Source organism: Acipenser ruthenus, chromosome 26, assembly GCF_902713425.1.
Source record: "Acipenser ruthenus chromosome 26, fAciRut3.2 maternal haplotype, whole genome shotgun sequence".
Classification (NCBI taxonomy): Eukaryota; Metazoa; Chordata; class Actinopteri; order Acipenseriformes; family Acipenseridae; genus Acipenser; species Acipenser ruthenus.
Window position 1 is genome coordinate 25,291,155 of NC_081214.1, and position 27,911 is coordinate 25,319,065.

Below are 27,911 nucleotides of genomic sequence, written 5' to 3' on the forward strand. Positions count from 1 at the left end.
AGAATCACATGGATATTTGCAGTCCCAACTTGACAGTTTAGAGATCAATCAGCTTCCAGGCAAGCTTAGAAGGGCTGAATGGCCTCCTTTCATTTGTAAAAAAATGGTATGTTATTATGAACTGTTCTGATTCATATCATTCACTCATGTTTACAGTACATAACCGGTTCATTAATTTGAACATGAGCAATATGGAGGTGCAGAATACGGGTATTGAGATCCACACCTGAACCACAACAAAAAAAAACTGGAACTTGAACATTTACATAAATGCAGTTCAATAGCGTTTTGTTTATAATGGAATTAAAAACCTGGAACTTATAAAAATACAAGACCAAACACTTGTACATAATAGCTATAACTACAGGGTACATTGAGTTTAGTTGAAGACAGCTAAGTCTCTCTTAATAGTTTTGGAAATAATGTTAAATAATGAAATCTCTTTGTGCAATAAACGAGCTCTGTTGCAACAAAAATGTTTATATGGTCTTTGAGAAATAAAAATATACATTCACTGAAAAACTTCCTTGTAAAACTGGATTTTTAATGAACTGACTCAATGTACAACAGAACATGGACAGTCTTTCTTGTAGAACTGCATTTTAACCCTTATAAAATGTTACCATACCTCCCTATTCTTTACAGTGCTTACCTAGGCTTTGTGGCACTTTGCTGTTATTTTACTAGGGCAAATGTTTACTGTATAAGGGAATGGACTGTCTCAGTTCTAGTTATTAGGGTATGTTATTTGATGTAGCTCAGATGAACGATAAGGTCATTCCTGGAAATAACCACGGACACAATGTACAGTACATGCACCATATTTTTAAAGTAAAAGAAAATAAACCATTAGTATCTTGAAAGATCTCGAACATAATACAGGCAGGGGGTGGAATTCAGAGAACAATTTATTTAAACATTAGCTACATTTTTGTCAAAGCTTTCAGCCATGGCCCTATTCACAAAGTGTTAACCCTTATACAAGTTTACTGTGGTGTATTTGCACAGTAATGTTGCACAGTAATTTTGCATTTAACTAAGTTCGTCCCATGTTTATATTATGCATGTAATGTGCTTTCCATGGGTAACCAGGTTTTTTGGGTTTTTTTTTTAATCATGCTTTTCTATTGTTCCCAGTGACATCCTTGCTGGTTTGTGCGTTACCATGCTTTCACTGTGTGTCACTACAAGTTGCTATATAAGGGAATACTCCTTGTTTTAAGGCTGCTATTTAAACGCTGTGTTTCATTTATTCAATTAGGTTTGAAAACAAGTAACTTTTCTTGAGTGTCTCTCTGTGAACGTGGCAAAACTGCACTCCATCCAGCTGGCTTTGTCTTCCCTTTCCCACGTGAGGCCTGCGAACCAGCATCCAGAGATATATTCGCTACAGCTGCATTCCAAACAAGTGACTCGAGTTGCACAATATCTGCATGCAGGATGGTTTGGTTTTATTTTATTTATTTATTTATTTTTTTTTAACTTTGACCAGTAAAATATTATATACTTATAGAAGTTACTTATTGGAAAAAAAAAAATACCAAAAGCCAAGTGAAGACCTATCGTCGAGTTTTGTCTTCTGATTGCTTGTTTTGAGAACACTTTGTTCTAACTTGTTATTGAAGTACACACAACCATACACAAATTAATATTAACTAGCCATTGTTTGTTACTCACAGGGAAAGTCAAAGCTTAGTGAACCTAATACATAGATAGGAACCTTGCCAGAAAATATTTGCTTGAGAAACAGCAATGCTGAATCACTGCAGAACCTACCACTGCACTACCTCTTATATAGCACAGTGCTGTGCTTGTGCAGGACATAAAGAGAGACACTTACAGATTTATTTTTTTTCCCACCTGAAACATTATCATATTTTCCATACCCGGATGCCAATAAATATTGAAAGTACGTAAATGTCAATTTAAAGGGCATTAATAGGTAAAAGTCTAAGGAGGTGTTGAACAATTCAGGCATGTATATTACTGGTTACTCTTCTACCAAGCAGATTATAATTGGGCACAGATAGTTCCCATTAAAGTCCGTAATGCTTGGCTGGGCTGGGAAAATACTGTATAATGTTATCTACCAGTACAGTATAACAGGGCCATATTATTTATTGTGAAAGAAAATTCTATGTGCTAGAAGTACTTAGCCACAGTTTAAAAATATGTTTATATTTTAATGCAAAAAATAAAAATCTTTTAAGTGACGGCCATTTTAAACAAAGGATGTTTGGTATCGTCAAAACTATTAGTCGTTCCAATTATGTAGAGTTGTCAATATGCTCATGAATTGGCCCCCAAGTAAACCTAAATGTAGTTATTTGTATCTAAATGGGTTGCAGCCTTGAACTGGGTGTAAGTGTGTTTGCAGCAGGAAATGGAAAAGACAAGCTATCTTTCGAAAAAAAGTATAATATCTTGAAGCAGCATACTTCAAATCAACATCTTTAAAAATAGAAAACATGGAAGGAAGACATCTTAGTAACACCAAACATCAACATTCTGTCACATCTGATTTCTCTAGTACCTGTCTTTCCGAACCATACTTTTATGCTTGGTTTTACTTTACATACTTCTTTAGTTTGTTTTTTCTTTCTGTTTTCTCATTTTAAAAAAATAAATAAAATTGAGCAATTGTCTTTTTCTAGTTTAGAAGATCAAGCAGCTGTCTTTTTTTATCTGAGAAAGAGTATGTGCTTTGTTGTGTTTATTGTGTGGATGCCCTTGCTGCAGTAAATCAAGTTTGCCTTTATGTCTGGATTATCTGAATATTGCTCAGCCTGAGCGCTGGGATAGACTGGGCTAAGGCCCTCTATGTGTGTTACATACAGTGGGTAGGCAGGTGGAATTTTAAGGGTCCCTTTTTCAAATCTTTATCTAAAGTGCAAGCAGAGGGTGGCACTCCGCATGAGTGTAATTTGGGCTAAAAGTTTAAGGGAGATGAATAATCCCCCACCCAGGGAATAACAACTGCTGCCTGTGTGCTGTTGGTTGATCTACCCCCAGTTTCCTTCAGTTTAACATGAAATGTCCACTGGAAACAGCAAGAAAACTTACAATAAACACTAGAACTAACTGAGCAATCCTGCAATAGTCTAAAAAACATATTTTGGCCCTGCTTCAGCCAAGACATGTGAAGCAGTTCTTACTGTTGATTTGTTTTGAGCAATATTTAGATTAACGAGAACATATTAATTCATAGAGGAACTGAATAAGTGCTACTGTGGTGGTGATCCGAAGTGATCAAGTGGGTATATATATTTAATGGTAGTGGTAATGTTTAAAGAGGATTCTGTTTACCATTGATATATCTACGTGCTGGTTTGCTACGAGATGAGATAACTGACCTTGCTGAAACCACAGACTACCTTGAATGAAACCGCTTGTAGGTACAATGTGCTTTTCAAGGCTTCTTTCATTCTATTCTATTTTGACCTAGACTGGATTTTATTACCGGTATTTTGCAGCAAGCTCGTGTTTCAGCTTGACAACTGCAGTTTGTCGTCTTTATTCCCTGGTGGTGACAATCGGTACTGCATCAAAGTTGTTAGCCAGCCTTATTTTTATTGCTCTTATTGTAATCATTGCCTATAATTATTTTAAACCTGTGACATTAATAAATATATTGGTATTGTAATCTGTTTACTTGGTGTGTATCATTTATTTGATAAGGGCTTGAGTGGGGAACCAAAGGTCTGCTTACAAAATCAAATTGTGTATTCGGAGCTCCTCTTTGCTCCTGGTTAGGGTGGCGTTGTCTAGATTTTAGGTCACAGGGGGCGCTATACATAGGCGTATTACCTTACTGCATATGTAGAGTTGCATGTCTGTAACAGAGATGTAAGGTAACTTGGAGCATTTCCACTTTCCAGTGCCCATCTTATTAAACTAAACAGAAACAAATGGGAGAGCTTTTTATTCTGCAGAATGAACCACACCAAATCTCTCTCTCTCTCTCTCTCTCTCTCTCTCTCTCTCTCTCTCTCTCTCTCTCTCTCTCTCAGTATTGTGGATTAAAGGCAACAACGATTAACATTTCCAATTAATTAAAACTTGCCAGCCGCGTTACTTGACATTCTGGTTGGCCTGGACCCATGGAATTTCATATTCAGAGTCTAGGGCTGAATGCCAAGTTCGGTTGTCAGATACTGCAAAGACACACGCACATACACACACACTCACACTCACACACACACACGGGACTTTGGAACACAGGTCTGTAGCATTACGACAGACACTAAAGATGAAGCAAAATCACAGATGAAACAGCAAACACCTATAACTCGGCTTTTGACAGACGACCAAGACATAAAGAAGGATTCTGCCGTGTTTACTGACTGTATCTCCGAAGAGTCGTTGCACATTTCAGCTGCTGCGCTAGGAACTTTCCTGTATGCCAAACGATCACAAGGCGTACTCGACATATTACAAGCTAAGGAGAATGTATTTAGTAGAATTGTATTTGCGACGGAGAGGTGAGCTTGAAGAGACCGCGCATTTTCTGTTGAAATAAGCAAGGAATTGTTTCTAAGTTTTTGTTTGGACTAGTATTACCTTTGTATTGAACTCTAAAATTAAGATTTGGTTTTACCAACACGAATCATTGGACTGCACGAAGATATTATGTGTATGGATTTGGATTTGTTTAATGGATTTGTAAATAGCAGTGGCGCAGCAGTAGCAGTAAATGCATGTTTACAAGCATTTGATTTTTCTCAACTTTTATTGACAGGTCTACTGGCTGCGCCTTTTTAAGCGTCACATGCGATTTAATACTATATGCATTTGCATTCGATTCAATTTCATTTCCGTGTAATTTTAATAAAACAATAAATTGGGACATTTAGAATTATGGATATTCAGATTGGATTAGGAGGACTTCTTGACTCCCCGAACAATCATTTTTGTGGTACTTTCGAAAACGTTTTCCATGGCGTGCGAACTCCGTTCCAAAACTGCGAGAGCTTCGACTCGAAGTACGGATGGGAGATGCGCCAAACTAGCAACCATTTAGGTCCATACTTCGAGTCGTCGCTTATTTCGGGGAGTCCAGTGGGTGAGTTCCAGCGTGCTACCTTTGCCAGACAGCTCATTGCTCCAGACAGGTCTCGCAACTTTACGAAGAGAACAATGAGCAGCGGCAGCGAATTCTCTGCAGCAGGAGCGGTGGAGGAGGGTGTGTGCGCCTCATTCTTCTCTCCCTTGCCCCACTGCAGCCTGGACCAGCAGGCTCCAGTATCCTTTCCACCACAAAATGACAGAGAGTATAATGACAGCGACGCCTGCTTGCGAATGCGAAGCAGGGGCACCGATTCATCCAGCACCACCATCTCTGAAACTGCCAGGGAGCTCTGCAAGGCAGTCTCGGTATCGCTGGGTTTAAACATTGAATCAAACGAGATGAATGACTTGAGATTAGACCATGGCTCATCTCTCAGTAGTGATCGAAGTCAAGGAGACTGCATGTTCGAAGTGCCTTTACCAGGGTGCTCGGCCCCTGGAACAAGTGCCCTGTCAACAGGGTGCAAGCAATCCAGTGCACATGATGGCAGATCAGTGCAAAATGATAAGGATGGTGGAATGTTTAATGGACCCCTCGCGAATGAAAGTACGAGTGGGGTGATCCCACTCCAACACCACAGCATTAGGCATTCTGAAGGGGGCGAGATGGTCGCAGAAGTCAAACAGAAGGATGCCCCTGCGAATTTTAAAATCACGGGTTGCGAAGACTCTGAAGATCGTGTAAATATGGATGGAGGTCACTCAGCCCCCTGTCAGGCTGTCCAATCGGTGCCATCAAACATGGCAAGCTGTGTGCAGAATCAAAACTGGCCAGGGAACATGCCGCACAAAAACGCACCTCTTCTGGGTCAATTAGAAACAATGACCGAGGGTACAGGTGGCGAGTACCCTACACATTTCAGCCTGACCCCCAGCGTTAGGATAAAGACTGAAAAACAGAACAACGAATGGGGTGCCCAGTGTAGGTACAAAGGCAATGACTGTGTAGCTTACGGGTCTTCAGCGCCTGCGACCCTTTCACAGGACGCAGGGCGATGCGGGCTGTTTGTCTGCAGTCCATTTGAACACTGGAGGAACAACGATCTGTGTGCACAAGATGCAGTGGCAACAGAACCGTGGTACCCCGGTGGAATGGTGGAGAGAATGCCATATAACAAATTACCTTGTTTGAAAACCGACAGGAATGACTGGACTCCTGTACCCTACGGTGACCCACGGTACGTGTTTTTGTAATATTACTGCATATGTGCCGGGCAGTTCATGTATGTGTTAGTTTACACACAAACCCTCAGCTGAGCTCCCGTCGCGTTTCTTGCGGTGTTACATGTTTTAATTTTCGCGCATCCTTTGATGTGTTGATGGCCTTCATCATAGTGCTTGAATGTTATAAGCGCGCTGAGAGATTGAATGTTCTAACCGCACTAAAGACTTACCTTTCCATGGCAGTTAGTGCTTCTGTTTACATGGTCCAGGTAACCGTATTCAAACATAATAAATATTTCGGTCACTCACGTATTTCGCAGTGTATAAATATATCTTAAGTAATGTGACTGCATGTCGGCTAACATACACGTTGGGCCTCAAGTTTTACCTTTTGCATTCATTGAAATATTACAAAATTGGCAGCAGTTCTCAAAGACAGCTTTCTGGTATCTCTACTCTTTGATCAATTGTGCTTATTATTGCTTTTTGAGCAAATTAAACAAACCTAATTAAAGCTTTTCTTCAATTATGGTTGGTTCCTATGGATAAAGTATGGCTATTGGTTTTAGGCACACAGTATGCATTTTTTTTCCTTTTTTTTCCTTCTCTTTTTGCTTACCAGCATATACACCATAATATACTTTATTCCTAGGTTCCATGATCTTGGAATAAACTTCAGTTGGAATTGAAACATATTATCTTGATACCATTAAAGGAGTAAAAAAAAATAATAATTGACATCTATGTAGCTGAGGCATGTTTTTGTTTTGGCCGGTGCTCTTAAATTGAACAACATGTTTGTATTGGTTGTGCTCATTATATTTTGTGTGTGTGTGTGTTTTATTTTTTTGTTGTATTATATTTCTCTTTCTTGACCATATATATTTTTATTTTATTATTTTATATTTTTTTTTGATGTACACAAAAGCTTTGAATGATTACAAAATGATTTATTTCAGGACGTTTTGAACAAAAGCCCTTCAGATGCATACAAAGAAAAGTGAGCAAGTGAAAAATAACAAGTGTATGCACTGTGTGTGCTTTTTTATACACAGCTGAAGAGAAGGGCATTTGTCCAAAAAGTCCGTAAATAAATCATTTTGTAATCATTTAAATCTTTTGTGTACAAAAAAACCCAACCTTTTCAATGTTTTCATTTTTTTTCTACACTGGTTATATATATATATATATATATATATATATATATATATATATATATACACACACATACACATTGTTTACAATAAAGGCACATGTCTGGCTGTATAGACAGAATTTCAGTTCGCCCTGCTATAGTGTGATTCTATCGGTCTGCTTGCGAGTGCTTTCTGCAGCTGTTTCTTTTTCCTTGTGGGAGCTGGAAGAGGTTAACATTTTGTCTCAGATTTTTATCTTCAGAGTTTATTTTTTATTTTTTTGTATCTCAGAAAGCATCAGATAACAGAGCTTGACTGTATAAGTTTTAAAAATACAAACCTGACCCATCTTCACCATGGCAACCCCCTCACAGAACCAGGCACTGTAATTTTCTTTGACACTTAAAATGTTTAAAAATAGCACACACTTTTCTTTTATACCACAGGATGGTACAGTGAACGCGATCAGTCAGGGCTCCTTGTGCTAGGCAATGCCTGGGCCTTCGGTGCAGTTCAAAATCAGTTTTCTACATAAAACATTGGCTGGCAAAATGCAGTTTAATAAATGTGGTGATGACAAGTGCTAGAATACGTTTATTTACTTTGGCGGTACAACATTATTGTTCTTTCTGATTTAACCACTACAGACAGTATATTTAGTAACTGGTGTCTTGTGTGCAGTCAGATTTCAATGAAAATATACCAAGCATCAAAAGAAACTTATCACTATTATTACACATTTGTCTGTCAATCGGCATGTTGGAGGCTGGACTAGGGCAGCGTACTGTGGCTCGCCGTCTTGGGTGCTCACAGCCAGCGATTTCAAACCTGGCGAGACGGTATAACCAGACACACTCTGTCAATGACAGCCCACGAACTGGGAGACCAAGTCACAACACCTGCCCAAGATCGACAGATCATTCTGCAGCATCTTCGTGATGTCAAGTGTTAATCAGCACAATAAAAAGTCACTGCACCTGCTCTAAAACAGAGTTTGTCATTTTTCGATCACATCTAGTGAATTTTATACAAATATAAGTGATAAGTTTGTTTTGATGCTCAGATATAAGTGATACGTTTCTTTTAATGCTCAGTATATAGGGTCAGGACAATTCAAATGTGGGGTAGTTAATTATGGCATTTCTTGCCTTAGTTTTATTAAAGGCGCATCTGCCAAATGGAATACAATGTCCAGTTTATGATAAAAACAGTCAGTAATTATTATTATTATTATTATTATTATTATTATTATTATTATTATTATTATTATTATTATTATTATTATTATTATTTCCTTTTAGCTGTGTTCTACTGTTTTGTTTAGATATTTTTTTAAAGTTAAAAAATGCACCCCCCCCCCCCAGTCATTATTTGTTTACAGCTGCTTCACAAACGACAGTTATAACCACATACCACTTGGGAGTTGTTGAGCACCAGAAAAATAATAACGATGCTCAAATGATTCAATTTCACCGGCTAGTGAATTAACTGGTGTGATAGCTGGGCATTCCAAGCTGAAGATGATCAGCTCCCAGTACTATGCTGTGCTTTTTATTTTCAATTGTTATGAAATTGTATACCAAGCTGCCATTGCAGTGACCGTTTCAAGCAGCTATTGTCCAGTTCCCTTAGTGGACATCACCCGTATGATTTGTCCTCCAAATGATTATTAGTTACCTAATAATCATTTGGAGGAAAAAAAAGTACTTCTCTGGCTTTCAGTTGCTTTAAACACGGCCATGTTTCTGTTTCCAGTCAATTGCCCCAAACTCTGTTTTGTAAATCAAAACATGCTTATTGTAAATCATTACGTGTTCTTGAATTTGGACCAAAAGTCATTTTAAAATGTACCACTTGCATTATCCACTACCCATCCGTATACCTTCTGTGCTGGATAAGCAGAGGGGTACTCACTTTCTACAATGGTTGCAAGGGGTGTTTGTCACCCCATATTTGAATTTTGTTGGCTTTTGCTTAGACTTGTAAGCCACCTAAATAATAGGACCTTGGCTTACTGTATTTGCAAAGAATGCAGTTTTGGAACAGAGTGATCTGATCTTATCACACACACACACGCAGAGTAAACCCATTTCAAATGTTTCAACAGCACTGCAGCTGTATTTTTTGGGGTGGGGTTGAAATAAGAAGCATTCACATTTAATTAGTCAAATTATCCCTACATAGGGATGACCAGACTTAGACGAGACCTAATATTGTAAAATCAAAATCAGTTCTGTAATCATTTATAGGCCACAGAGCTGTGGTTGTTTTTCTATGTTTTCAGTGTTTTTTTTTTCCAGTATTTTGTCCAGGTTATCAACATAATTGTATTGTTCTATATTTAATTGTCTGAAATAAAAAATGAACAATCTGAAATAACATTTACTTAGCTATGTTTTATTTTATTATTTAATTCTAGTCTGATTTGAGCCAACACTGTTTAATTGGCCTTATTTTTAAAAATGTTTTTAATGTTGCATATATTTGTGGTTTATTATCCAGTAATAAATAACTGAAGTACTGTAGCTGTAAACAATAAAACAACATGTATAACTGTGGAGTCTATGTGCCTAAGATATAAGTAATTGGTACATCATAATTTCACCTGGTTTCATCAGACTCTACACACACACACACGCGCGCACATGTGCACACACACACGCACACACACACACACACACACAATGCCAAGTAAATATCAATTAAAAAATAGAATGAAACCAGGATAAGGCTCCCAAATTCTAGCTGATTGTTCACTCCCATTCAACAATAGCTACTGATCTGTATATGCCAGAAACTAAAGCAATGCGTTCTTGTTGTTTCCCACCACGGAATTTCAAAGTAGATGCTTTGCCAAGTCAAAAGATGTTTTCCGTTCCCTTAGAGAGCCGTTACGCCTGGTTAGCAGCTTTGTCCTTGAGCTCTTTATTTGTATTCAAACCTTGGCATTCGGATAAAGGGCACCACGGTATAGTTATGTCTGTACACAGAGTCCAGTCAATCCTTCCTCAGCGTTGTCAGGCTTGCCTTACTCGCGCCACACACTTCACACTTTGGGGCTGGCTGTTAACACAGGCGGGCTGAGAATTGCATGGGATTGTGTATTGCTTAAAGGGGTGCTATGGCATCATAGATATTAATGGTTCCTTGTACTATCAGAATCACAAGCAGTCACTGGGGCTACTTGAATCTAGAATGTATTGTACAATTGTACATACAGTAAGCGTTACAGAGCAAAAAGTAGAGTTATTTACAATGAACATGCTTGCTATGCTTATAGAGTAAGCCCTTGTTTAGTAGATTGCGCTGCTCTTACTTCAATAAAGAAACTTTGGCTTACCCATGTTGTATACATCTGTAGCATGCAACTAAAACCCAAGAGCAACCAAACTATCCAAACGTAATAACAAATGACTGCAAACATCACGAAAAGCCAAGGGACAGTAAAACAAACAAACCAAAAAATTCTAAATGCAACTTGAAGACACTCAGTCTTTAAATAGCGTTCACTGTACTCATTTATTCCAAGCTGTTGTGCCAGGCAAGGAAATGTTCAAGTGGGTACAGGACTGGTAAGCTTATTTTTTGACACTCCTCTGCTGGGAGCGTTGATTGTGTGGTGCACTTTGTTGCCTCTGAAAACCGGGTGGTTACTGTAGATTCGGACAAGTTTGTCTGTATTTCACAGTAATAGTTCAAAGGCTGTACCTCAGGGTTAATAAGCATGATGATTGCACATTTCAAGCTAAGTATTCACCTGATGCCTTGGCATTTCAACCTATCAAAACAAATCAAGTGCGGGCACGCTGTACAGCCACAATTTTAATTTAGTCACAGTGCTGTTTAGAATCATAATAAAACCTGGATCAATATGCATCTATATCTTTAGAGCATTGCCACAGCTAACCGTATTTCCATTCTTTTTATGCTTCTGGACATATCCTAACACTCTTTTAGCATCACGTGCAAAAAAAAACAAAAAACAAAAACAAACAAAAGGCATTCAAATTACAGATGAGGACAAATAAAAAAAAGCGAACAAATCTTCTACAATTAGCATAGGAGTGATGTACTGAAATTCTGCATATTTTTAGGGTTTTATTATGACTACTGAAAGTATTTGACGGATCTCTCCTTTTCTGTTTATTAAATATTTTGTGTTGCGTGAACACGATACACTGTAAAGATCTTTCATATGAAAATTTTTGAAGTTGTGGTCAGAATATTCATGTTGTATCTATCGCTGTACTTTGGGTTTCACTGTGTGATTCTGTCATGAAATGGAAGTGCTTACCAGGCTGTGCCATGCTGCATTCACGGAAACCAGCCCAAACAAGCCGAATGATCTTCTGCCCAGATAGGTGCAAGGCAGCTTAGGTTAACACCACATGTGCTGTTTTTCTTTTAATTAAAATATATATAATTGAGGCGGTAACCCTTGGCGTGACCCTTGATAACTCTTTTTCTCTTTCAAGGTGGGAGGGGGGCAGAGACACTCTTTTCCCAATGGAGTATTTCTTCCCGCCCCAGAGGACCTGTCTGATTTGTAGTGACGAAGCGTCGGGGTGTCACTATGGAGCGCTCACCTGCGGCAGCTGCAAGGTGTTCTTCAAGAGAGCGGCTGAAGGTAAGGGTAAGACACGTTGCGCCGCTGGCCATTCATTAGAATTGAGATTGAAAAAGGGGTCCCGAGGGGTCCAGTCACACCTCACACTAAACAGTGCGATCACACTCTCACACACACAGTGCACGAGCAGCATGCATTAACATGCTGGATAAACAATGTTTAGATTAAATGGGATCTCTGCCTAATCTGTCTTTAATTACCAGACTGAATAAACTGACCTTATAAACAATTTCTGCATGGAACAGGAAATAGCATGGAGTTGATTCTTATTCAGCAGGGCAGCCTGATGTATATTCCGCATGCTCCTTTTGGGATGGACCAGTGGAGTCTCAGTGTTGGTGTTATTATTATTATTATTATTATTATTATTATTATTATTATTACTATATTCATTTGAATCTATTAACCTTTCATTGTGTTCAGCTGGCAGATGGAGCACTGGGATGGCATACGAAGTGCAGATGTTATTGTTGAATTCAGTGTTTAACATATTTTTTCCATTATAAAAGTGGCCTGCAGTAAAAGCACAACGAAGTGTAATACAGCATAGTGAAAGCATGGTAAAGCCCAGCGAGCTATGGTAAAGCATATTCAAAAGTATGGCAAACAATGTTAAGCTCTGGTATGGTGTGCTGTCTACGGCTCTGTGTAACCGCAGTGCACTGGAGTAGTCTTTTCATGTGACAAATACAATATGGAAAATAAATAATGTTTTGAACCAAAGTTAATCATCTTGCTTTCCTTAGAATAAGCTCTGCATCTGCTGAGCAACGTGGCATAATTTGTAATGCTGCAATGGATTGCTACTAGATGAATGCAGATACTTAAATGAGACAAAATATGTATTCACTCTGCAGTATCAAATATGACAAAAAAGTCATTTGATGCTAGATCTCTTAACACTTTTATAAAACTACAGAATTATCATAATGAAAATTACGTTTATTTAGGACAGTTTCATGTTAAATGAGTCAGGAACACTGAAAAAACACAAACTGGTGTTTAAATCAAGACAGACAATTACTGTGGTAAATCCTATGTTAAAAGCAATATGGCAGAGAATGAATGGGAAAGAGACGTATAGCCTGGGGTACAAACTGGCACACTGCACACACAGAGAGCAGTTCCTGCTTTTGGAAAAGCAAAGCAAAGAAAGTACAAGTTTTCTGTTTGTTGTTCAAAAGTATTATCATACCACAGAAGTCCAAGGTTAACATTTTGTAACATATCTGTCCCAGGAACTGTGCCCCTGCACTGTGCCAGCATGTGACTGCTTTTCAATCCCTCTGCTGTTTCCATGTGTATCACAGTTGTGTGTCCTGCCTTAGAGTAAGGCATTAAAGATCGCTTTACCTTCTTACTTTTTAAAGGAAAACAGAAGTACCTGTGTGCCAGCCGAAATGACTGCACCATTGATAAGCTCAGGAGAAAGAACTGCCCATCCTGTCGCCTCCAGAAGTGCTTCAAGGTTGGAATGACTCTTGGAGGTAAAAAAAATTAAATATATAAAACAAGTTCCTGTAAAATCTTTCATTATAATTATTTGAAAATGAGACGAGACCACAGGACTGCCCAAAAACGTATACATGAACCAATGCTTTAAAATACATTTCTGTTTCCCCCAATTATCATTAGATCTGCACCCCCCCACACACACGGTGACGTGCAGGACAGTAAAATAAAAGCATAGTTGTAATATAAGTAATGATTAATATCTAGGGTGTGGCTCTGCCTTGGCTAAATCATAATCGCACTCGGTTGTCATTATTATGTATTAATACTAATTCTGTGCACTTTCACTGTTGCCCAGCATCTGTTGTTTACCACACAGAGTCAGGTTTCTAGATCCTGAGGATCATTTTCTTCCAGTTAATGTTAAAACATTAAAAGGAGACATGTGAATGTGACATACGACATGTGAATTAAACATTATGAAATGTCCATTATTCAGTTTGTGCCAGAAGGCAGTAACACAGAGAACAGTACAGCAATGCATTCTTTATGCATTTTTTTTTTAAACGTGGCTTAATCTATGTTTAATTCTGTTTTAAAACTTACAAAAATACTGTTTCTTCTTCTCTGTAATGTTTTAAGCGATACAAAAAGTGTACGAGAACACAAAAAAAATAATACAACTCAATCTAGAACTAGTCCACAAAGTACAGTAGTTGTCTAGAGTCATTTCAATAGATCAATGAAACTCACCAAACTAATGGTCATGCCGTAACATTTTTGACAAACATTTCAACAAGATGTTTTTATAGTTTCTATTTAGTACTTCAGTGTGTGTGTGTGTGTGTGTGTGTGTGTCTATATATATATATATAAACTTATTTTAAAGTTTAGTTATATATGTTCTAAATAAATACACAGTAAAATCACAAATGTAATCTTAGTTTGTAAACAGAACAAACAAGTACAGTGTATTTGCATCACTTTTATCTCCTCTTCTATTACAATTGGCAACGCTTCAATATAAACCCACTTGCTTGTTTCATTACCAGCGTTGTTTAAGTGTGGTTTACATTGTTCCCATTGCTGGACATTGCCAGTGTGCTGTTTGAAAACATACTCTGGGCAGGAACGGGTGATCTGAAACGGAATCTTGTTTTCACTGGTTAGCAAACTAGGAGGTAGGGAACACACTCTTGGAACATCATCAAAGTAAGTGGTTTGCAAAGATAGTTTGGAAGCAGTTCAAATCAGTGTGAGAAAAAAATAGATTCGCAGTTATTTTTGTTTTTACTTCGGAGAAGAAACAGAAAGGGGTGGCCATTTTGAAATCCTTTTTTTTAAATAGTTTAACAGCAGAGGTTTTGAAAAGTCGTAAATAAAACTGTAAACTTAAGCCCTATGTGTTGTGTATATTAGAGAAATCCTAGATAATCTAAGCCACAATGTTCAGTGTAGAGTGGTCATTATCCTAAGAGTTAACAGTGCTTTAAAATCAAGAAACATCTCTTTCTGTCACAGCAGATTTGTTTCAAGAAGGCTTAGCAAGTCACTACATAACTGACATTCCAGAACCAGCAGTACCTTGTGGGTCCAGTTCACAAAGCTGTAACCCATGAGATATTTAAAGTCTATTTAAAAATCTGTTTTGCTGGACTAAATAAGTTTGATGGGCATGAAACTATTCTACAATACAATACCATACAATACAAATGTATTTTTATATAGCAGCCATCATGCCATGGCATCCCAAAGTGCTGTACACAGTTAAAAGCAAAAGAGCTCATATGTACAGGCTGGTGTTGGATTTTTTTACATCGATCTAGAAAAGTTTCTTGTTTAGTTTCATGTTCATCTTTTGCGAGTTTTCAGCTGGAATTGATATAAATTTTGAAATAGGCAAAGAGACCCCACTAAAATGCACCCCAATATGATTTGATCTGGGAATCCAGGAATATAAACGCCTCACTGTTCAGTGCAACAATTGTGACTGTTTAAAACATGCTTTCAATGGTTCTTAACAAATTGATGTACTTGTAAGTGTTGCAATTGCCCGCAGCTTTAGTACATCTCATTACAGTATTTTTGATCCCTCATTATCTCCATTCGTTCAAATGATGCTAACAGCGTTGCGTTTGTTTAGTACATTTCATGCTACACTTCCGACTGGTTTCCATGTGGTTTGCAACGATTGCGACAGACGCAACACTTTACTACATCTACCCCAAAGTGTTTCTTTTAAACACCAATTGTAAAAGTAAATTTATTATGATGTCGACTGGACATGAGAACAAACAGTACCCTTGAAAAAGGGATTGAATCCACACACAGTTAAGATGTCAGCATAATTTATTAAGGGATTATGGCTTTCGACCAACTGAGCTCGATACTTACTTAGCAAACACAAGACTACATGCTTAAAGCCAATTAAAACCCCTTTAGCACTTGCTAAAGGACTCATAATATTCCGTGAAGGCAACTTTGATGAAAAACGCTGACATGCAGTAATATTTGTAATATTGTTTCATCAGATGAGCTCAAATAACACCTTCACAAAATGACCTTTCATGCACCACAGGGCTGTCAAAACAGCCTCTATATTTAGATGTCACAACCAGGAAAGTATCCTGTCCCAAGAATGTACTGATCATATTTAAGTAATGACAGTAAATACCTTTAAATGTGCTTGGCCCTGTCCGGACACACATGCTCGATCAGGACACAACTCAACTGCAAATGTGTGCATTTAGTACAAATCATTCAGTATCGTTTTCTAGATGGATTGTTCAATACCGTTCTCTAGAAAACTGTATCCAGGATTAAGAAGTAAACAATAAATATATTAGACATAAATGTGAGGGTCAGGGTTGTTGTTTTTAACACGTTAACCTTGATAATGGCAATAATAGTGTTTAGCTTTCCATGGCTAGACCTTCCAAACCTTCCTATAAATATAAGTTACTTAATAGACAGAGGCTGTAAATACGAAATACTGTCTGGGCATTATCCAATGACAGACTATTTATTTCCTGCCCTAGGAATGGCAAAAGGACATTGGTCCATTTACAGTCATGGAAGAGGAATACATTTTAAATGCTGCGCAGTTAGGAACAGCGACCCTGGAATACACAGCATACAAGCGCTGTGAATCTTGGTACCTACAGAGTAGGGCTCTCGCTGAATAATGCACTGATACCACAAAGCCACTGAAAGCTATTGGAAGCGAAGAGATTTTTAAAGCTTCAGATAGAGCTACATTAAAAATGAATAGAGAGCAAGTTTGGCATCTGACATAAGTAGTGCAGTATAACAGGTACCAGTTGTTCTAAAAATGATTATGAATTACCATATAATATAAGCACAAGGTATCACTCTCCTCGGCTGTATCCTCATGCTTTATTAATATATAGACCTTAGTTGCTAGGTAACTATAGCTATCAGAAAGAAGGTGAGGTGATCAGCAGTGCCACATCTCTGTAGAGGAAGGTTCCTCATTAGATACCATCTACATGTTAGGGGTTTGATCCTGTCACAGTCAGTGCCAGCACCATCAAGAGCAGAGCAGCATATTGCCGTCAAAACCAAAGGAAAGGTACTTAGTCTTTAATTTGAAAAGGGGTCTATGTAGGTTTGGGGGTAGTAAATGTCCCACCCCAGTAGTTCATTACTCCTAGAAAATGCGTAACACTTTGAGGTACAACTTATTAAAATCAATTGCATATACCCAAGTACCCCAAACCAGAAAGGGGCCCCAAGCACCCCAAACCAGCAAGGGCCCCAAGCACCACAAACCAGCAAGGGGCCCCAAGTACCCCAAACCAGCAAGGGGCCCCAAGTACCCCAAACCAGCAAGGGGCCCCAAGCACCCCAAACCAGCAAGGGGCCCCGAGCACCACAAACCAGCAGGGGCATACAAACACTTTCTGTGCCCGCTGTATAATTCCAGGTTAATATTTTTTTTATCACAGATTCAGTTTCCAGCTGGCCCTGTCGAGCGAGAGTGGGTTCCTCACTGCCACGCTGGCAGCCCAGCCTTGCTGATGCCAGCAGGGCCAGGTGGCACCCACTCCGCAGTGAGGAACAGGACAGGGGCCAGGAAGTAGTCCAGGCAACTGCGAACTGATTGCTGGCCGCATCTACTAAATAGATTTCATTCATGAAATATCACATCCTTGCCTCCTTACCAAATTGCTGTGTACTTGGAAGTTAGTCTTTTGTTTTTTTTTTTTAAATCAAAGTGGTATATACTGAATATCTCACCTTTTTGTTAACCAATAATTGCTGGTTAGGATAGTTGCTTTATAATGAAATAGCACATTGACATTTAATTTAAATAGGCTTTTAAATATAAAATATATTCACTTACTGTTGAAAACAGTTCCTTTTGGACTGCTGTTCTATGACAGGAAATGTGCTGAAAAGTTTGTAATAACCCAAGCGTTCCCCACGATTCTTTGGTTTTCCCAGACGGATTGTATAATGATTTTTTTTTTTTTTTTTTTTTAAGGCACTCAACCTCATTCAAACCTTTTGCCAGTTTTAGAAATGCAGGTCTCTGGAGTCTTGCTGTCTGATATAAAGCTTATATAGAATGCATGGTTGTCTGGTAACCAGTGTACTGTGAAAACATTTGGGTTGTGATGGTAAAGCGTTGTTTTCCTTTCATTCATTAAATTAAACTGCAGTAATGGATTCCTTTTTTCTCTTAATGCCATTTCACTTACACTTGCATTCTTGCTGTAAGGCAGAACACCAAATAGCATGGTGTCTTAAGCCTGGCTCAGAACTGCAGTACTACAAAGAGGGAATTTGCAGGTCGAAGTTTTGCACAGGGTTAATTCCAGTTCTAGAATTGGTCAGCTTCAGATTAGCTGCAGTATTAAGCTGATCCAGGCAAAAGTCTCTGAGCTCTGAGCTCTTCAGCAACTTTGTTTGTGACAGATGCACACAAGAGCGTGATTGACAAGGCTAGGCTGTGTCCTGAAAGCCAATCTGCAATCTGATTAGATGGCAACAAGGAAAGAGGGTCGTGAGTTTATCAGGTCAGATTTAGTCAGAGTCAGAGTCAGATTTAGCTCTGAGAGGTTCCCATTTACACTGACTGAATTCCTGTTACGGTAAGAAATTAGAAGTGAAGTGAAAGATAAGGGAGCATATTGAAATGCTTTTATGTGCTCTACCCGTTTCAACAATCTTGGTTTCATGCTAAACTGGACAGTAACCTACAGTTTAAGTTTATAGTCCCAGTAACCTATAGTTTCATTCTGACATCAAAAAGGTATTCTAATCAGCTGACGTGATAATTGACGGAAGTGAACAGTGGACATTTCCAGTATTAAAAAAAACTAGTAATTAATCATCCACAATCCTTACCCCAGACAACTAGACCCCTCCAGGAAATCTCAGAGTACAGTCATATTTAAAAAGATGTCCTAACACTTTTTTTTTTCATTCACCAGTATGAGAGCCCAGGTGACCTGTATGTTTAATACAATTAAACTCAGCCACAGCCCTAAATAATGAGCCACCCATACTGTCCGTATTGTAGGTACTGGGGGCATTCCTTTTCCTTTCCTGAGATAGTGGTCAAATCTGCTCTGTCACTCCTCCGCCTCTTACAGAAAAGAAATGTTCAGTGCCACTGTGACATCAGTTGTCGTGGTGCTGGATACCACTGTCATTTCGCCCACCAGAACCTGCAATTCTTGGAAATATCAAGTGAGCACTGTATAATATGAGCATGCCTTTTCTGCATATTGTTTTCTATTGTTTCCCCTTTTGGCATTTCAGTTCGAAAGCTGAAGAAGATGAAAGGAGCAGAAGATACTGGCAATCAACCCAAGAACAATGCAATGCAGAATGCAGCAATGCAACAGATTGACATTGTGAGAATGGAGGTGTTCCAGAACCAGCCGGTTTTCCTTAATGTCTTGGAGGCTATTGAACCAGACACGGTGTTCGCAGGCCATGATAACGGACTGCCTGATTCCTCTGCAAACCTGCTGACCAGCTTGAATGAACTGGGGGAGAGGCAGATGGTGCTCATGGTGAAGTGGGCGAAAGGACTGCCAGGTACAGACAAGTCAGACTTGAATCATTAGGTAGAGGTCTGGCTTGGGGGACTTGGTAAAGCATTGGTTTTCTTAGGACCAAATTCAGTCAACAGGGAACAAAACCGTTTTTAAATCCATGCAGTTTACACAGCAAATAATGGACCAATTTGCTATTTGGATTTGATCAACACACAGCATCAGTGATGATGACTGAAAACAGAATGGGGTTGCTGTTTATTGCATGAATTTTCCAGGAACCCAGCTAGAGTTGAATTGAGTTAGGCCAAACCTACGGTTGCTGTGGAGGCATTTGTTTAGGCAGGCGAATGTTAGTCTGGGCATGAGAACAAGACTAAACAGAGAGACAGAGAGAGAATGAGGCTGATTGAACAGAGGGAGTGTGCTCTGTGAGAGATGGGTGGCTCTTAGAGCAGGGTTGGGAGTTTGTTGTTGTCATGGTTTGTACCATTCCTGCCCTTGAAAACATGCTATGTTTGGATTTTGCCTTGTTTTTCTAAAACCTTGATAAGGACCATGAAAGACATTTTTTGTAAAGTATCGTCCAATAAAAAAATTCAAATAAATTGAGTAATTTAAAACCAGTAAATGGTTTTAAGCTACCGTTAGCTTTGTATACTGATCAGTTTGGGAGAAGTTGAACTTTCTGTTTAATATTTTCTGATCTATTATTTGCCAATGTTTATAGATGGTTACACAATCCTCTGTCCCGTTTCTATCTAGGCAGTTTGGGTAAATGCCCAGACACTGGTAACACTTCCACAGTTTTTTTAGAAAGGAGTTCCAGAGAATTCCAGTGATTATTAGGTGCAGCAGCATACAGAGTTCAAAGCCAGAAATTATGAACACCTTCACACTCTAGGCACCTTAATTCATTTTTTTTTGTTTGGTTTGCAGGTTTTCAAAATTTGCATGTGGAAGACCAAATGAAAATTATTCAGTATTCGTGGATGGGGACCATGGTGTTTGCTATGGCATGGAGGTCCTTTAAGAACGTCAATTCCACCATGCTGTACTTTGCTCCAGACCTTGTATTCAACGAGTGAGTACATCTGTGAGACTTCCAAGTTTCTGAGGATGCTTCGTAGCAGAAATAGCTTATGCCTTTTGTCAGCATTTTGTTCTCCATCTCATTTTCCATTTCAAAGGACGGTTTGTATAACAGAAACCGTTATTTTTCCTATCGACTTTCATGGTCGTTGTCCACTTAGAGTTGAAAACAAGTATTTGAAACCTGTGTGATATTTTTGCTGCAGGTACAGTGTCTTCAGAAACAGACATATTGAGTTTTTAAACTGATCTTCAGGAGGACGGACTGTCCCCTACACATTATGGAATTTTAACCAATTGGAAAATATAAATAAGCAAATACATAGTCCCTTTCCTTCTCATGCCTGTGTCCCCTGGGTCCAGTCTTTTAGAAGGGTCTACTGTCTCATTCAGTTAGTCAGGCGCGGGCTCTCTCATACCGTGTGGATTTGAGGTATTTCATATGTTCCTGCTTTCATGTTGCACAATCCATGCAAATGTATTGTGTTTCTGTGTTGTGGTTTGAACTACTGAAGCTGGAATGACTTCACTGCTGTCTCTCTTTCTCTCTCTGCAGGTTGCGAATGCACAGATCCAAGATGTTTGAGCACTGCGTAGCAATGCAACACATTGCTCAGGAGTTCCTTTGGCTTCAGGTCACCGAGGAAGAGTTCTTGTGCATGAAAGCGCTGCTCTTCTTCAGCATCAGTGAGTGCATTTCCTCTGCTTCCCGGTAGCGCTGGCTGCTCTTGTTGAATCTTTTGGGATGAATCAGTAACAAATCCCCAGCTTGACCCTTGAGATATGGTAAACCGCACTTCACAGCGTTCGCCTTTTAGCAGCCCTTTCTGAAGAATGTAGAATAAAAGATTTATTTTAAATGAACAGAAATTGAACGAGATGCAATCTGAAAACCGGGGCCGCATGAATGATAAAGCATGTCACATTTGTTTTTTATTTCATTTTTCGCATCTCTAGTTCCAGTGGAAGGCCTGAAAACTCAGAAGTATTTCGATGAGCTGCGGCTGAAGTACATCCAGGAATTGTACCACAACTGTGGAATGAACACCCCCCTGTACGGTACTCAGCGGTACCACCAGCTCACCAAACTCCTGGATTCTCTTCAGCCGGTAGGAAGACAAATTCACAAAAAGGGGTCACATTTATTCCTTTATTTATTTAATTATTTATTTATTGTTATTATTCATGGTAAAAACCCTTGAAATGTAGCACCGCATCTTATGGTGGCATTATATACTTATTATGAGAAACGTTTTTTATTGCAATGAAAACCTTTTGGTTATTTGCTTGGTATCCTTTTTTAAAAGCATATTAGTTACTATGCTGTAATTCACATGGTCTTATCATAGTTACACCATTGGAAAAAAATTGTAGTCCAATACAGGAAGTGACTACTAACCAGGAAGAAGCAGCAAACTTTAATCTATTGTGTTGTATTAACCCTTTAAGGTACACAAGGAATTGAGCAGTTGTTCAAACAGTTTCTTCTTGAAATATATTTTAGAGTGACTCAAGTATCACAAGGAAACTGAGCACCTCATTGAATTTGTATTTGTATGTCCCTTGTACCTTAAAGGGTTAAAATGAAATGTGAAAGGGAAGCCCACAAGTTTGCATTGCGATAACAAACATTCATGTTTTTTTTTTTCTTTTCTTGAAACAAATATTTTATTAAGTACTGATACAAAGAGTTTCTTTGAACTTACTGTTGTATGAATTTAGTCAAAATACATGTACTGTTTTCTTTTCTTATTACTGCGTACAGTGCTAGGGGTAGGGTTACCAGATTTCCAGAGTGAAAAATTGGGAATTTTTCTTTCTTCAATTATCTGAAGCTTTAGGAACTCTGAAGCAGTTAAAATAAGTATATAATAACACACACACACACACACACACATATATATATATATATATATATATATATATATATATGAAATCAGTTATTAAAAAGGCTGTGTTAATCAATACACAATAGGGACTATCTTAACTTGGCTGGTGGCACTTCCAAGTGACCAGGACAATCCCAGTTTTCCGCGGGACGTTTGTTAACCCTATACAGTACAGTACACCTCTATGTAGAGTGGTTTACATTTCCGGATGTGTGAATTGATTTCTATATTGTTTTTTGTTTTGCTTTTTGAAGATTGTGAGGAAGCTACACCAGTTTACATTTGACATGTACGTCCAGACTCAGGGGCATGCAAGCAGCATCCAGTACCCTGAGATGATGACCGAGATCATCTCTGTGCAGGTGCCAAAGATCCTCGCCGGCATGGCGAAGCCAATCCTGTTTCACAAGCAGTGATGTTCTTCTCTACCCTCAATCTGACACGTGTCACGTGCTGCCCATCCTCTGTACATTTCAGCCATCTTCACTCGCATTTAGTCAACAGGCAGTGTCTCCAGCAGTGTCTCCAGCATTGTCTCCAGCGTTGTCTCCAGCATTGTCTCCAGCGTTGTCTCCAGCATTGTCTCCAGCATGTGCTCCTAGACCATCTTTTCCTCAAGACTTTTTTTTTCATTGTGATGCTTTTCATTGAGCCTTCTTTAAAAAAAAAAGGAATACAGCACATTTATTGTATATAGTGGTGTGTAATCATGAGAAAAGCTGTTTACAAGATCCATTACATGTCAGATTAAAAAAACAAAAAAGAAGTCTGATAAATTTATTATTATCCCTATCTTGTAAACAGTACAATGCTACCTGTCTGTAAAAAAAAGATGCAACTTCACAAACTGCTTTAAAATAGTTCCTTTCTACTACTCATCCAATACGCTCCACACATTTGAATTCTATTAGTAGAGTTTAATTCAAAGCTATCCGAGGAAGCGGTTTGGGGGTTAGTGCTACGATGGCATGGATGTTCATTATCCCTGACGCTGTGGGCATGCTCTTTGAGTTATTGCTCTTTGAGTTATTACCAAACACATCACAAGCAGATGACTCAAGAGAACCAAAATAACTGCTGCCTGGAATTGTATGATCCTAGAACTGATGTCTTAAAACACGTTAAGTAAAGCAGTCTGTTTGTTTTTCCTACTTTTGCTTAACTCATTTGACTGTATTATTAGATATAATTAGCACATCTGCAGTGAATCGTATACACTGTTACAATGCTTCTAATACATTATCCTTATGATGAATGATATTCATAGAATATACAGTGCCAGCACTTCTTGACAATGACATACAACTTTGTCCTATAACAACACCAGATGTCTTGTAAGAATATGTTTCTATTGCAGATGAAGTCCAGTACTAGTGCTTTCGTTTAGTTTTAATTTCTGGGGTAAGTGTGCAGTAATTATCAACAAAAGTGTAGCATAGCAACGAAACCTAATGTTGCTACTTGTAAAATATTCCCCATTCATGAAACACTAACTGGTATCTGATCAAGATCCAGTATTGCCTTGAGTGAGTTTTAAGCCAAAATAAATCTACAGTTTAGAAAAGTGCCTGAATACAAGCAGTGAAAATGACTTGTTAGCATATACCATGAGTCAGCATACAGCACAATACAGACACTGTGTTTGCAGATGCTTGCACGTCTGTGGAGCAAACTGTATGATAATATCAGTGTAGTGCTTGCAGCAGGCTTGCTTTGAATTCAGAACTATATCACATGGAATGTAGTCTTTGCTTTAGCAGCAATAACTGGTTTCCTTGTAATGGGTGATAATGAAATTATTCAATTATTTCAACACGTTGTAATTTAAAAGCACCACCCACTGTTTTCTATAGACGGAATGGTTCTTTTACCAAATGGCAACAGTTTACATATGATAATAGAAACTTAGCTGTTTTTAAACCAGATACACTTTTTAACGCCTGGATAAACACTTTCCTACGCTATTTGCTACCTAGTATTTTGTGTTGTTGTTGTGGGTTTTTTTTTTATATGAAACTTTGTTATACTTTGTAAATGGCTGTTAAAAAAAAAAGTTAGGGGAAAAAAAAGATTTCCTTCTGAAGGTTATTAAGTTGTGATAGAAAATGAAGTTACGGAAGTGTAGTCAATTCATTTAAATGACTTCAGGTCTCCATACAGTACCATTGTTGATTACAGTATTACAATCTGAACCTCTACTAAGGTTTTACATGCCTCCATAGAGCAATGGCACCGGACTCCTAAAACATTTACCACCATGCTGCTGAGTTGCTGATTTAACAAATCTTTAAATAAAGAACTCAGTCGGTTTATTTTCAGGGCAGACTCAGCAGTCTGGTAAATGCTTTGGGAATTTAGCCTTGAAGATTCTCACATGCACACAGGCACTGTTTGAGAAGCTTTTATTACCTTCGTTGTTTTAGATGTGCAACTCTTTGAATCAGTTGGATAGACCTCACTTGTTTTGTAACTCTGCCAAACGTCTTAACAATAGAGCTGCACGATGTGGAGGCAAGATTGCTTGCTGGAAGTCAGCCTTTGGGTATAGGAGCTATTTGTATATGCTGTATTGTACTTTGTGTTTCAATTGCACCAGGGTCTTCAGAAATAGGATTCCCTGTAAAAAGATACGATCATGACATTTTTATGCTGTTAATGATTATTTCAAGGGTGAAATGTGCTAGTTTGGAATACATTAGGAGACTGATCATAAGGTTAATCTTAGAACAAGGGAAATTAATTGCCATTTAGAGAAGATGACTGTAGGTTACCAGCTCAACGTAGCTGTAGACCCAACAGCCAGATAAAACATTTTGATTGAAATTTCTTTCTGTTGGTATTCGAAGATTTTCACTCAAAATCTGCTTTGATAGTGATGTATATAATTAGTATTGCAGATTTCTGTGCTGCGTTCAATTTTTTAAACATATTTCTCATTCTACAATTTTACATTAGAGTCATTTTTTGTAAACAGAAACCTCTTTCAAACGTGGAAACTAGCTACCTAATTCTGCATCGTTTTACTACCTTATGTTACAAATTGTTTTTGCAAATATCTTACTTTTACTGTACATATTTTTTTGTGTGTGTGTTCATGGGTACTATCATGCAATATTGTGTGTACTCTGTAGATGATTTTCAGGTGTTTAACACCCCATTTAGAAACTGTAATCAGACTGTATCCTCATTCAGGGATTATGGGTTGATAGTGTGCATACTGTACATTCAAGTCCGGGTATCTTTTTAGTTCTTCCCATTCTATTTGTTTTGATTAAAAGCTGTCAGAACGCTGCCTGACAATGCGACTTACTGTGGGGAAGTCAACCAGGAGCCAGGGATACTTTTGATCTTAATCTTAAAACAATTTGGTACAGGAGAGTATCTTTCCAGATGTCGAAGACAGATCAGTGGTCAGTGCAAATCCCTCACATTATTGAATGAAAGGATAGACCACCGTCTGGCAAATATGGTGCCATCCCTCACAGGGGGTGAGGGCGAGCCCGGAAACTCGTATGTAGCAGTGCCTTGATCTTACAATACATCCTTACATGGTGAAGAACATGCAGGTCTAAATCATGCCATATGCTAAGCTCAGACTTGAATGTACAGCCCTGTTCTAGGGGGTGTAGTTTAAAGGTGCAGCATCCCATGCAGCTCAGCCAGTGATTCATGTCGGGTTGTCGGTGTAACAAGAACAGCCTTTCGAAATTTCTGTTTGACTTTACTGAGCTTGTGTCCCTACAGATACAACTACCTTCGGGGATGTAGAGAAACTGTAAACAGGGTCTCAAGTAGAGTGCACAGGCTAGTCTAGTGATAAAGAAACAGTGAGCGTGGGACATTGCCCCTTTAAATACATTTGTGTAGTTTTAATTATTATTATTATTATTATTATTATGATGATTGCTAGTATTGTTATTATTATTATTATTATTATTATCATTGCTAGTATTGTTATTGTTGTTAACTATTAAGCAGCACCTGTTTGGGATAGGTCATGGCTCTCAGTGGTTTGATTTCAGTCCAGGTAGGCTATGGGTAGAGGGCTGTATACAAGTACAAGTAGGCACAGGTTCAGGTAGAAGTACAAGCATGTTGCTTTTGTTATTGTTGTGGCTGCTCTGTGGGACACCCAACACCTTTCTGGAGCACAAAACAACAACAACTAAACCCTACGAAGGCTATATAAGGTACATTAGTACATTAGTTTTGTACCATGTTGTCGCACTCACAGCTGAACAAGCTTGGCTTTTCTCCCTTGTTTTACTTGATTGGTTGCACTTTGAGCTTGCATGTATAATAAGCGTACAGCCCAAATTGTTCTGTTTTCCTGTCATTAATAGTAACATTAAACGGATACTAACATATCTAGGGTATTCTTCTTTTGATAATTGCTGTTGCTTCTGTATTCCCGATACTACGTAATATTTTTAAAGGTTCAGCGTTTCCTTCTCACTTGACTCTACAGGGCCCCCTGGTGCAAGAAACAGAAACGCGTTGACAGGGGTACCCAGACATACGTTGCCCACTCCTCATGTTCAGACAGAAACCAGCTATGCTGTACTTTGTGTTTCAATTGCACCAGGGTCTTCAGAAATAGGATTCCCTGTAAAAAGGTACAAGCATGATATTTTCATGTTGTAACGTTAATTGTTATTTCAAAGCCATTGTTACTCAAGGGAGAAATGCTAGAAATGCTTGTGTCTGTTCAGTGCAAGTTCCCATGTCATACTATGAGGTTGCATTCATCTATAGAATCTGGTACATTAACAGACTGCGGCACGTTTGTCCGTGTGGCTCGAGGTACTGTAGTGCCAAAAAAAAAAAAAAATGCTGTTTTTTTTTCAGGGAGACGGGAGAAATAGAAACCGAAAATCAATAAATCGTAGAAGACAAGATGTTGGCTTTCTGAAACTTTAAATTAACTTTGAAAATTAACTTATTATTTTTGTATTATTTCCGATTTCTCTGATCTCAATAAAGCAAGATTTCTTTTTCAGTTGTTATGTATTGCAGTTTTGTGACTCATGTTCTTAAAATGTCTTGTAAGGTAAATCTCCAGCAATGGAGGATGGGTGTGTCAGAGGAGCAGAATATAAAAGGACTACAAAACTGACTCTCCTGCTTACTAAATTACAAAATCTAGTCAAAAGTTCAACCCGATACTTCCCACAATCTGCTTTTAATCTTGCACACAGATTTGTTAACAGCGTAAGCTGGAAAACAGACCGTAAAGTGGTTTTAGATATAATTGGGGCTACAGTGAAATTCTGCTAAGTGTCAATTTTCACTAAACTGCAGTGGAAGTGCAATCAACTGCTACAGGTAAGGGTGGTCTGCACTTTAACTATGCTATACCTGTCCACAGTTATTGCAGAGCGCCGACACAGTGAGGGCAGCCAAGAAACCAGATGAGAGGGAATTCTGCAGTAAGGAATTGCAGTCCTCTAGTCTT

The 27,911-nt window shown here is 38.5% G+C and overlaps 1 protein-coding gene across 1 annotated transcript; it reads left to right on the forward strand.

The window, feature by feature from the left end:
• Positions 1-4,035: 4,035 nt before the first annotated feature.
• Positions 4,036-27,455, forward strand: LOC117963036 (androgen receptor). Its single transcript, XM_059000752.1, has 8 exons — positions 4,036-6,245; positions 11,843-11,994; positions 13,365-13,481; positions 19,237-19,518; positions 20,415-20,559; positions 21,124-21,254; positions 21,525-21,676; positions 22,711-27,455. The coding sequence occupies exons 1-8, from the start codon at positions 4,858-4,860 to the stop codon at positions 22,870-22,872; spliced, it is 2,529 nt and encodes an 842-aa protein (XP_058856735.1). The 5' UTR covers positions 4,036-4,857; the 3' UTR covers positions 22,873-27,455.
• The last annotated feature ends 456 nt before the right edge of the window (positions 27,456-27,911 follow it).

Coding starts and splice junctions, on each gene's coding strand:
- LOC117963036 (XM_059000752.1), top strand. CDS start 4,858: ATGGATATTCAGATTGGATTAGGAGGACTTCTTGACTCCCCGAACAAT. Junction 6,246..11,842: donor GTACCCTACGGTGACCCACG/GTACGTGTTTTT, acceptor TTCTCTTTCAAG/GTGGGAGGGGGGCAGAGACA. Junction 19,519..20,414: donor GTGGGCGAAAGGACTGCCAG/GTACAGACAAGT, acceptor TTTGGTTTGCAG/GTTTTCAAAATTTGCATGTG.